General features: G+C 54.2%; 1 protein-coding gene across 1 annotated transcript; it reads left to right on the top strand.

The window, feature by feature from the left end:
* Nucleotides 1-539: 539 nt before the first annotated feature.
* Nucleotides 540-7,227, top strand: LOC138101384 (serine/threonine-protein kinase PAK 3-like). Its single transcript, XM_068999189.1, has 12 exons — nt 540-618; nt 1,603-1,640; nt 2,093-2,215; nt 3,004-3,151; nt 3,835-3,898; nt 4,493-4,541; nt 4,840-4,952; nt 5,209-5,326; nt 6,076-6,175; nt 6,457-6,653; nt 6,746-6,883; nt 7,126-7,227. Exons 1-12 carry the CDS (start codon nt 540-542, stop codon nt 7,225-7,227), a joined length of 1,269 nt encoding a protein of 422 aa, XP_068855290.1.
* The last annotated feature ends 4,996 nt before the right edge of the window (nt 7,228-12,223 follow it).

A 12,223-nucleotide genomic window follows, 5' to 3' on the forward strand; every position in this document is an offset into this window, starting at 1 on the left:
TTCTTTTGTCCCCTAAATGTCATCAAAGCAGTTAGGGCTTTCAGAAGCAACAAAGATGCCAGCAGGAACAAGCACACTTGCTTTTAGTCAAAGCCTTGGGGAGGAAAAGCCACGTTTGCTTGGATTTCTTGGGGGCCTGCTGGATCGGTGCATTTTCGGAGTTACCCCGGGATGCCTTGAGCACTGGCTTATGGACGGTAAGGATTTTTTCTCCTGCTTTATGACTGAGGAGATCTTCCCAGGCTTTTCTTTTGCGTCAGCTGTACAGAAGATTTCGGTTGCCGGGCGTAACTACGCCAACAGAGCCAGAGCGGCTGCTATTGTGACGTCAAGGGAGCCGGGCCGCATCACAGTGCTGTCAGCGCGACGTTGTCCCGGCGCGCGCGAGGCCTCCTTGTCCAGAGCAGCTCTTTGGCTCGCTCGCTGCAGGAGGACCCTCGTGACTGAGGCGTTCTCAGCAGACGGCCTGCACCCTGAGAGGAGTCTTGGTTTTTCCCCCGGGTGGCATTCAGTGTGCAAACCCGCACAGCACTGCTAGAATGATCGGGCAAGTCTGTGCCGCGGTTTGCACGGTTTTTTCTGTGGCGTATTCCGGCTACTTCCTGACCCACCTGACTCGTAAGTAAAGGTTTATCCTGGGGGTAGCCATCACACGGCTTTTGCTTCACTTTGCTCTTGATGCTCGTTTGTAGTGATGAAGCAGATTTGGGAGCAAAAGTGCCATTAAGGTGCCGCTCCTTTGCTAAAGCTCCTGCCAACAGCATCAGCTAAAAAGGGGGTGTCTGCACTCGCTGGCGGCTGGAGAGTATTTGCAACGTAACCTGCAGGGGTTGCGTTCCCTCCACGGGAGAGCGCGTGGCATTGGACACTGTCATTTCCTCAGCTTGCTGCTTCAGCCGAGACAACCTGCAAATTGCAGGCTGGCAGGGAGCCTCACAAGTACTTCTAAAACTTGCCCAGGAGTGAGGGAAAGCACTTTCTTGCTCCAAATCCTGCCATTAGAGGCCTTGGCTCTCTGCTATGACCCTTGACGGTGTGCCAAGAGAGCAATTCCCTTGGCAATGAAGTGCAAGCTCCTAACCGCTTAGGCTTTGCTCCTGAACCCAGGAGCTGTTCCTGGGCTGCTTTAGAAGAGAACCGCCACAGCTATGGGGCCCTTTGTGGAAGCTTTCCTGGGGGATCATTTGCAGCAAATGGATGGGAATTAGTGCATGCAATTTATTTAAAAAACAAACAAACAAACAAAAACCAAATTAAAAACAACCCAACAACAACAACAACAACAAAAAACCAGAAAAGAAAGGTTGCAGAAAAGAGAAGAGGAAAAAGCTGCTTGAGCTGTTGGGCAGAACAGAAGCTCTGACTTAAAGGCCACTTGGCATTTCTGTGATCGTGTTTCTGTTTCTTCAGCGACAAAAGTAGAGAGAGCCTAGTATAGTGTCCTTGTTGTTCTCTTGCTTGCAGTGGGAAAATCTTGTGTTGCTCCTGGAGGGATGTTGGGAAAGGAAAATGCTCTCTGTTGGGACTGACTTGTCCTGTGGGACTCCCCAGCACAGGCACTTTTCTAACGGCATCTGGTTCCTTTTGCCTTGCTCGCTGCAGGTCACCTCACACGCGGATGGAGACAAGCCCGTCCTTTGGTGAGTGGCAAAGGAACCTCTGACCTTGCTGGCATGTAAGAATTGTGCGGCAAGCTGTGAGCTTGGCCTGTTGTGGTAGAGTGTAGAGTGCCAGCCTGGGAGGCGGAAAGAAAGGCCAAGTCGGTGTTGGCATCAGCAGCAGCAAAGGGAGCACTGGCTCTTTCCTAATTTTCCATTGAAGAGCCTTTCAAGAGATGAAAGGCAAGTGTGGCAGGCCAAAGGTGTCTTGCTGATTCTAGCCAGGGTGGAGGATCAAATGCACAGCAAGACGGAGCACCACCTAATTTGCCCACCTTAAGAGGGTGAATTTCACGACTCAGAATCCCACTTCGATCAAAGTTTCTGATTTCCCCTTAGTCTGGGTGAAAAGAAAGCAGCTTACGGAGCTGACAAGAAAGCAGCTCCTAAAGGACTGGCTGCTCCCTGTCCCTCTCACTGCTGTCTGTCTGCAGGGCTCACCAGCAGGGTCAGCAGCTCCTCTGGCTCCCTCTCTTGCTGAGGAAGATGCGGAAGAGGAGCCAAATGACAAGAAGCCTCCAGCTGGTGTCCATCCACGGCCTGAACGTGCAGAGCCAGTAAGTGGCGCCTGTGGTTGGCACTGCCTTTGGTGGAGGGCCGAGCTTCAAGTTTCTGACGAGCCAGCCCTTGCCGCTCGTGCCTGAAGATGCTGGGGGCTGTGTGCCTGCCATGACGTAGTGCTGCTTCAGCCAGGCCAGGCACCCCTGGCAAATGGCTTCTGAACTTTCCCATTTGAGCGCCATTTTGCTGGGACGCTGAGAGGGCCTGAGAATGTCTTTGGGATCAGACGAGAGGCAGCATTGTGCCTTTCAATTGTTGCCAGCGTAGAAGTGAGCCCCTCGGTGCACGGTGTCCGTGCAGGCTCCCCGTGGTCAGTGGACAGAGACGGTCCAAAGACTCAGTTGAGAGCCTTGCAGGATACTTAGGAGACACTGGCCCCTGGGAGGGACCAATTAGCTTCAGGCACAACGTAGAGCAGACTGGCCTTCTGGTCAGACGCTACCATGCCCACTCGAGGGTGACTTCGTTGCCCAGGGGAACACAGCAGGAGGAAAGCAACAAGGCTCTGGGGCCCTGCTCCCACTTCTTGCTGGATCTTTGCAAGCTCGTCAATACCTTGTTGCAGTGGTCTTGCAGAAAATCGATAAAATGTAGCATGAACCTGGCCATGTGCTGCTGTATCACAGCAGCCTTTGGGCTTTGCCCGTTGCCTTTGAGAAGGGGACATGCAAAACCCCCCCAGCCAAAGAGGCCTGGCGGTGGCTGACAGCCTTCCTTTTGCCGTGTGCTCTGCAGGGCATCTGTGCCAGCCGCCTTTCTGACGGGCAATCCTTTCTTGTCCCAGCTCTCTCTTGACGCGCGCTCTGCCGTCCAACGTGCCGCTTCACCGGCGCGCTCTGCAGCAGCCAGCACTCCCCCACGTGCCAGCACTTCGTCCAGCAGCCCAGCCCAGCAGCCGGAGATGAGAGAGGAGCAGAGCCTGAAGAGACTGAGTACGTCTGGTGTATTTCTGGTCTGCCAGAGCGGTGTGTTTTCTGCGGGTCTCTGAAGTTCCTCCTCGCTTTAGTGTCACAGAGGCATTTAGGCCTCCCTCCAAGAACCTGTTGCTGTGCTTTGAGGCAGCAAGAGAGCGCTCGGCGTGTTCCCGCTGCCTCTGAGGGCAGCTGGCACTGGCTTGACTTTTCCTGGGCTGCCCTCTGTGCCAAAGACAAAAGCAGAGATTGTTTCTGTTGAGCAGAAGGCTGGCACCTAGCGGGTGACTGGGCCCCAGGGAGCTCTCGGGCCCCAGCTCTTCTCTGGCTGCCCTTTTTACGACTGTTCTCGCTCCTCCTCTCACTGCTGCACACTGTTCTCCTAAGTGGCCCTGCCGGTGACGGCAGGTGCCACTGCAGAGGCCGCGGAGGCCCTTCCTTAACTCGGAGGGCCCAGTTCCTAAAGGCCCTTCGTTCTGGCTTATCACATGAGCTGCTGTGCTTGAGAGCCGTGAAGTCCTTCTTGGAAAGGCCAGCTGCTGAAAGGCGGAGAAGATGGCCCTCCCGCTCGCTGTTCTCAGCGGCTGGAAGCCAAGTGACTGCAATGGGCACAGAGCTCCCGACAGTGGGGCTGCATCTTGGATCGTCTGGGGAGCGGCATCTCCCTTTGAAAGTGAGCACCTTGCACTGCTTTTGTCTTTCAGGGAGCATTGTGAGTCTGGGCGAGCCGAGGAGGAAATACTCGGCGTTTGAAGAACTCGGACGAGGGTAAGTCTGACGCCTGCTCCTTACGCAAAACCACGGGCCCGGTCATTTGGCCGGTGCAGCGTCAAGCGTGAAGTCAGGCAAGCTGCGAACACGGTCAGACTCCGGCTTTACCTTCCTGCCACCTCTCAGGACTGCTCAGTCAGAGCAGTCAGAAGGCATCATCAAAGACAACCTGGTGCTGGCAAGGTCTGCCTTGCTTGCAGCAAGGAGCAGGGCCTGGAAGATGTCCCGCCCCTGCCGGCCTACCAGAGCACCTTGTCACCCGAGAGCTGGCAGATAACACTTCTCAAAGGCAGAGTTTTCCAAGTTCTTCTTCTCCAGTTTTTCCAAAGGGTCCCCCTTAGGCTGGGAACGGAAGCAATCGGGCGTGTGCCTTGGAGATTTGTAGCAGCCCTTGGTGTTCACACTGGGCCTCAGTTTTCTCCTGGACACCCTGCGTGGCAGAGGGCTGCTGGGCTCTTGTGCTATTGGCGGGGGAGGCGCTGCAGCCAGGCGTTTTCCAAATGCTCCAGGCAGCCTGGGGAGATCTCCCGCCTAGGCTGGCTTTCACCGCCAGGGACTAAAGGGCTTTTTCTGCTGCCGTTTTCTTTCTAGGGGTTTTGGAGCTGTTTATAAAGCCCTCGACGCCAGCACAGGACAACAGGTAAAGTGTCAATGCCCCCAGCAGATTTTGCAGCTCTGGAGCGCTTTCGCCGCGGCTGCGAGCCTTGGCTGGAGCTTTGGGTGGCCGCTCCATCTCTGCGGCAGAGGCTGCTCCTCTGAAGCACAGCCTAGGCTCAGCAGCCTGCAGACGGCATTTGGGACGGGCTTCGGTCCTTCTCCTAAGCTCTGCCCTTTGGCACAGCTGGGCTGCGTCATTGCACAAGCACTCGCTGCGTGTTCCTGGGGATCTCGTGCGACGAGCGGCTTCTCAAGTCAACAGTCTCTCAATGTCCTTTTAGGTGGCCATCAAGAAAATGGCTCTTCAAGAGGAGATGTCCGAGGAGCTGGCTGTCAATGAAATCGTGGCCATGAGGGACAGTAGGAACCCCAATATTGTGTCCTACTTAGACAGGTGGGGCTATTCTCATGTCAGTGTTCCTTTAGGATACTGCAAGCCCAAAGTGGCAAACCCCTTTGGTCACTGGCAGAAAATGGAGCTGTTTAGGATTTCTCTCCTCCAGTGCGTGGGAGGAGGTTGCACTTGGTCTGCAAGAATCTCCTCTGGCAAATGCAGCTTGGAGAGCACTTCCAGAAAGCTGGGTCAGCCCCTCGGGTGACTGGGCTGTGCCCAGGTCCTCTCTCTCCATGCCGGGCTTTTCTTCTTTCAGCTACCTGGTCGATGGAGAGCTCTGGCTGGCGATGGAGTTCATGGACGGCGGCACGTTGTATGATGTAGTCGGGGCAGTGTACCTCGAGGAAGGACAGATAGGCGCTGTCTGTCGGGAGGTGAGGGATGCCGCTCGTGCTTCCCCTGGCCTGTTGGCCCTTGTCAACTGGTGGTTAAGAACAGCAGAGATTTCTTGCTCACGGCCTTGCTTTGCTGTTGCTGTCACGACACGCAGAAGAAAGAACATCTGAAGCCAACTGCCTGCCAGTGTCCCCGCATTTCCTAGGCTCCGTTCTCGCACTCTTACGTGCTGCCGTTGTGCTGGGGCGCTCGCGCTCGCTGGCTCGCTGGCTCGCTCGCTGTGTCGCACTTGTTTCCTCTTGCCAGCTTTGCCTCTCAACGTTTGCCTGGAGCCTGTCTGTGTGTCCTGCATTCCTTGCCGCTCCAAGCCTGAACGCTGGTGGCAGAATTTCAAGCTAAGGGCAAAGGAGATGTCCTCAGCTTCAAAGGATAGCATTGCAGCCCAGATGGCGTTGGATTCTGGAACAGGTCTAACGTGCTGCTTCCTCCTCTGCTGCCACAAGGCTACCAAGAAAATCTTTGCCATGCCGCCCCCCAGCCAAAGGGCACGCGCTACGTACCGAAGGGAGGAGGGGCTTTTGGAAGCTCAGATGTGCCTTTGCTTGGAAAGATAGAACACGCGTAAGAGTGTTGAAGCAGCAAGCTCTTCCTCTTGACAGCACTAGGATGCTGCGCCCTGGCTCCCAATTCCCTGAGAAAGCTGTCACTCTCGTCCAGCCCGTTCCTTTCTTGCGGGATGAAATCAGGTCCTGAACCTTCACCCTTCCCTTTCTCCTCTCTCTCTCAGTGCCTGCAAGGACTGCATTTCCTTCATTCCCGCCGAGTCATCCACAGAGACGTCAAAAGCTGCAACATTCTTGTGAGCACGGACGGATCTGTCAAACTGGGTGGGTATCCTTGGTCCGGCGCAGCGTTCCCGGGATGCGCTCTGGGGCTGCTCTGGGGTAACTGCCAGTTCTCCAGAAGCACTGCTTGGCCAGTGCGCCAAACCTGAGGGCGTTTTTGAAGAGGCCAATGCCTTGTTTCCCTGGCTACAGCCCCGCGGAAGCAGAGCACTGCTGCTTTTCCAGCTAGATTCACCGTGGCCTTGTCAGGCTTTGAGCGGGCAATTCTTTGGCTGGGTTTGCCAGTTGTAGCTGGCTTTGACAGGGTTTGTTTTTCTCCGCAGCTGACTTTGGCCTCTGTGCTCAGCTCACCCCTGAGCGCAACAAGTGCAGCTCCAGCGTCGGCACTCCCAGCTGGATGGCGCCAGAAGTCGTGAGAGGAGAAGCCTACGGCCCCAAAGTGGACATCTGGTCACTGGGGATCGTGGGGCTGGAAATGGTGGAAGGGGAAGCTCCTTACCAGAGGGAACCCCGTCTCAGGGTAAGGTGCAGCTTCAAAGTGTGGCTCTGTGCAGAGAGAGCTGTTGTGGCTAGGAAAGGAGCAGGTAGAGTGTCCGCTTCCCTTTTTGGTAGGTTTTTGAACTGATAGAAAGGAACGGGGCCCCAAAACTGCAAAACCCCAGGCACCACTCGGCTCTCCTGCGCGACTTTCTCCGCTGCTGCCTGCAGACAGACGAGGACAGGCGCTGGTCTGCCCAGGAACTCCTGAACGTAAGAAAAAGCAAAGCGGCAAAAAGCCCTGCGAGCTGTGGACGCCTGCATGAAGGGCCGAAGAGGACTGTGGGCCACGTGGGCCTGGGCGAGACAGGTCCGGGAGCGGAAGGCGGAGGGGCAGATGGTGCCCTCGGTCCTCTTTGCGCGTCTTCCTGGTAGCAGAGGAGCCCTGCTTGAGCCTGTTGGACGTGATCTTGGGAAGTCATGGTTCCTTTTGGTTGTGTTTTTCCTTTGGGCAGCATCCGTTTGTGACCTCAGGCGATCCTGCCTCCAGCCTGGCTGCTCTGATCATCTCAGCCAAGCAAGTGCAGGAAGACTGGAGAGGAGACGCTTGCGCCTGAGGAGGCCTTGGTGCCCCGCCAGCTCAGAGGAGTGAAGAGGGGATGTACCGTATTTAAGAGAAGATTCGGCCATCCCCTGAGTTTTATAATTTAGCTGTTCCATAGTTAGGAAGTTTATGGTTTTGAGATTTTCTTAGCTTAGCTGGTTTTCGTTAGGACTCCAGTCCCCAGAAAGTTTCATTAAAGGAGCATTGTTTAGCTAAGAGTAGAGTATTGCTGATGTAGGGAAGCTGAGAACTATCCTGGAGCTAGAAATGGACCAATCGTCATCCTGATGATTAAGTTATGAAAGAAAAAGCTGGGACTCAGCAGAACTGGACCAGGCATGAGCTGTCAGCCTGAACAGGTCACCAGGAGGACAGAATGATGAAGATGAAGATGAAGATGAAGATGAAGATGAAGAAGTAGCTGGAAGACCCTTGGTTTCAGCCCTTGGTTTCAGCAGGACTGGCAATAAAAGGCTGTAAAACCTTCAGAACCCTGGAAGATTCCCTTCCTTGCCACACTGGGCCTAAGCTGGACAGCGCCTTCGAAGCCGTGCGCTCTGGACGGGCTGTCCTGTTCATGGCTTTGCGCTGCTTCCCAGCGGCCCAAGGCTCTCCCCCCTCACAGAGGGGCCCTGCCCCGCCCCACGCGCCCCGTGGCCGCTCCCGCTCCGCCCGCCCTGCGGAGATGTTGCCCCCCCACCCGCCCCCCGTGCCCTGGCATCCCCCAGCGCCAGCCGCCCCTCAGGGAGGGGCAGGAGGAGGGAGCAGGCCCAGCTTGTTCCCCTTTCCTGGCGGTCACGTGGCATCCAAGAGCCAAGGAGGGCTGAAATGGCACGTCCCCCAAACGCTTCCCTCTCTGGTCCTTTTGGGGCACTAACGCGCTCTGCTCAAGGGAGTCCGAGGGCCTACGCTCGGCTTTCCCTGCTAAGGCCTCATTCTTCCTTCTGTAAGCTCTATAACTGGCTGGTTGACGTTAGCTCTCTAGGAGATGGGGAAAACGAGACGCTTTCAAATTGGGGGAATTACCCTGGTAAATTACTGCAGTTTTTCAGCAACAGAATTTCAAGGTGCAGCTGGGCCTTTCAGCCATTGCATCGATTTTCAAATGGCACCCGCAGCATCCGACGTGTGAAGAGCCCAGTGTGAAGCTCCTCAAAGACACTGCAGCAGTTGTCCCCCAGCAGACAGGACGTGTCTGTGCTGAGTCACCAGAAAAGAGAGCTAAGCCCGGAGTCATTCGTGCATGGGCAAGCAGAGTTGGTTTCCAGAGAAGTTGCATGCACTCGTTTCCCTCTCCCACTCAGTACTTGCTCTCCTCTTTCAAGCTGGCTCCTGCCTTTAACTGGAGCTTTTGACAGAGAAGGGAATGACTGCATCTCATTTTCTTTGGGATGTGGCTATCCAAATGTCTGCAAGGAATCTTACAGGGAGCATGGAGCCTGGGCAAACATCTGTGAGGCTGCAGCTTTTGACTGCTTGAAACGGGCCTTCTTTGGGCTCGGCACCTGCAGGCCACCGCAGAGCGGTAGCCGCAGGCTGCTGCCAGAGCTGCAACACAACAAAACTGTGGCAGCCCGAGAATCAGCGCGCAGCTCTTCTGCATGTTGTCCGACGTTAAGGTGCCAAAGAAAGAGCAAGCAGGAAGAGAGGAGCTTTGTGTCAGGAGACAAGCCAACACCTCCCTGCCAGAAAGGGAGGTCAGGCTCCAAAGTGAGTCCGAGCAAAGGTCAGCATGCACCTACGTGCTCAAGAGGCAACTGCGCACTGCAGTACTCCTGGAAACTGATTTCCTTGGCTTCTTTTGTCCCCTAAATGTCATCAAAGCAGTTAGGGCTTTCAGAAGCAACAAAGATGCCAGCAGGAACAAGCACACTTGCTTTTAGTCAAAGCCTTGGGGAGGAAAAGCCACGTTTGCTTGGATTTCTTGGGGGCCTGCTGGATCGGTGCATTTTCGGAGTTACCCCGGGATGCCTTGAGCACTGGCTTATGGACGGTAAGGATTTTTTCTCCTGCTTTATGACTGAGGAGATCTTCCCAGGCTTTTCTTTTGCGTCAGCTGTACAGAAGATTTCGGTTGCCGGGCGTAACTACGCCAACAGAGCCAGAGCGGCTGCTATTGTGACATCAAGGGAGCCGGGCCGCATCACAGTGCTGTCAGCGCGACGTTGTCCCGGCGCGCGCGAGGCCTCCTTGTCCAGAGCAGCTCTTTGGCTCGCTCGCTGCAGGAGGACCCTCGTGACTGAGGCGTTCTCAGCAGACGGCCTGCACCCTGAGAGGAGTCTTGGTTTTTCCCCCGGGTGGCATTCAGTGTGCAAACCCGCACAGCACTGCTAGAATGATCGGGCAAGTCTGTGCCGCGGTTTGCACGTTTTTTTCTGTGGCGTATTCCGGCTACTTCCTGACCCACCTGACTCGTAAGTAAAGGTTTATCCTGGGGGTAGCCATCACACGGCTTTTGCTTCACTTTGCTCTTGATGCTCGTTTGTAGTGATGAAGCAGATTTGGGAGCAAAAGTGCCATTAAGGTGCCGCTCCTTTGCTAAAGCTCCTGCCAACAGCATCAGCTAAAAAGGGGGTGTCTGCACTCGCTGGCGGCTGGAGAGTATTTGCGACGTAACCTGCAGGGGTTGCGTTCCCTCCACGGGAGAGCGCGTGGCATTGGACACTGTCATTTCCTCAGCTTGCTGCTTCAGCCGAGACAACCTGCAAATTGCAGGCTGGCAGGGAGCCTCACAAGTACTTCTAAAACTTGCCCAGGAGTGAGGGAAAGCACTTTCTTGCTCCAAATCCTGCCATTAGAGGCCTTGGCTCTCTGCTATGACCCTTGACGGTGTGCCAAGAGAGCAATTCCCTTGGCAATGAAGTGCAAGCTCCTAACCGCTTAGGCTTTGCTCCTGAACCCAGGAGCTGTTCCTGGGCTGCTTTAGAAGAGAACCGCCACAGCTATGGGGCCCTTTGTGGAAGCTTTCCTGGGGGATCATTTGCAGCAAATGGATGGGAATTAGTGCATGCAATTTATTAAAACAAACAAACAAACAAAAAAATAGTGGTGGGAAAGCCTACTCCTATTAAGGAGCCTTTAGAAATATTTTTTTGCTTTTGGACCAGCCAAAAGCCAGCCTAGCACTGTAAGTCCTTTTTCTCTACCTGAGCTCTAGTGCTGTTTCAGCCAGAAGATCTAAAATCCCTGCGCTCCTGGGGCATACCATCTATCGAGCCATAGGATCCCAAATTTTTATATTTTGCTAATTTTTGTAATTTTTCAATTTTTCCATTTTTAATAAATTATTTTAATTTTTAACTAAGAGTTGTCTCATTTCTCACACACAGCGTGGTCCCAGTGGCTCCCAGTCACACCCAGTATGGTTGCTTTCACTCTCAGTAAGAGTCCAATGTGGCTCCAGTCACTTCCAGTATGAACCCAGTCACTCCCTGTATGATAGCATTTGCCCCCACTGTGGTCCCAGTTGCTCCCAGTGTCTTGGTTTGAAAGACAGGTGTCTGCCAAGGAAGGCAGGAGTCTCTCCTGAAATGGAAGGAAAAAAAATTGCAACCCCCTTCCCTCTGAATTATTATAATTTTGAAATTAAGGAGCTTTATAGGCAAAGATATGAGGAACAGGAATAACAGTTCTTTACTAATATATATCTATATGTGTATAACCAGTCAAACAAACAGCAATAGCTATGGCAGTAACAGCAAACAATCACAAACCCAGTCCCAGCCTTCTTGGCTGTCAGGCCGTTTCCCCTTGGGTGCAGTTCTGCTCTCAGCCAGCAGTGGCGCTGGCGGCTCCTGGTGAGCAGGGCAGGTGCGATGGTTCCCCCTGGGCTGCAGGGGGCGCTCCGGAGCGAGCTCGGGGAGCACGCGGCACTGACGGCCTGGGATCCCGGGAAGGGATGGAACAAAGATTTCAAAAACCCCCTGGGCAGCCGATCCCGATGTCCAGCCGGACCCTCGGGAACAGCAGGCTGGAATGGCAGGCTGGAACGGCAGGCTGGAACAGCAGGGATGAGCACAAATCCTGCATGGCAGACAAGATGTATCAAAGTTCCAGAGCTGCGGTGGGAACCCCCGGAGGTCTCGGCAGGCAGGGAGAGCCGGGCTACAGAGCAGCGAAGGCTTGAAGCAATGGCAGCGGCAGGGCAGCCGCAGCCTGGCTCCCAGCGGGGCAGGGAAGGCGGGCTTGGGAATCCCGGGGTCTCTCCGGTAGAAGGAAAGCAGCCGAAGAAGCAGCCTCTCTCTCCGTCATCCAAAACGCCAGGGACTGACTGCCCACACAGCCAGGTGAAAAAAAGAGTAGCAAGATGCACCCCACCCCTATGGCCAGGTTTTCTGTTTTTCTTAAGCACCCAGTAATTTGTCCCCGTGGCAACATGGATGGGGAAAATTCCTTTAACAGAAGAAAACCCCAGGAGAACTCCCAAAACCCCAACATTCTGTTACAAGCTTCCTGCAGATTGTTCCATCTCTGCTCTCCATATGGAAAGATACAAAGATCCCTTTTGGTTCACACAGTTAAATGTCTGATGGGTCACACGGTGATACCTGTACAGATACACATCTGGAGAGAAAGCCAAACATCCATCGAACTCTCTCAACACCCACAGAGCCTGAACCAAACTCTACAAGGCCACGCAGCTTTACACAGAAATTCATACATTGATAAAACTGTACAACGGGATGCAGGTTTACACAGAAATTGATACACAGGAAAACACAACAATCTGTGCTGTGTGAATACACTGACTTCTGTATAAAAATGGCTCCACATGGCGGGAACCGATACAGAACTGTGCGATTACCAAAGGACCCATCGACACTTCCATACCCTTGGAACTAAAGACACAGGACTGTAGAGCTCTCCAACTCTGTACATTCCTGTCTGGGGGTGAGTTTATGATGTGTATCCCCTATCGCTGCTCTCTGCCCAGAAATCAATCCTGTGCCTTTCTGTGCCTTTAAACTGAGCCCGACGGGGGAGAGAGAAAAAACCGAGCAAACTTTTCA

This window comes from Aphelocoma coerulescens, unplaced genomic scaffold (assembly GCF_041296385.1).
Source record: "Aphelocoma coerulescens isolate FSJ_1873_10779 unplaced genomic scaffold, UR_Acoe_1.0 HiC_scaffold_265, whole genome shotgun sequence".
Lineage (NCBI taxonomy): Eukaryota > Metazoa > Chordata > Aves > Passeriformes > Corvidae > Aphelocoma > Aphelocoma coerulescens.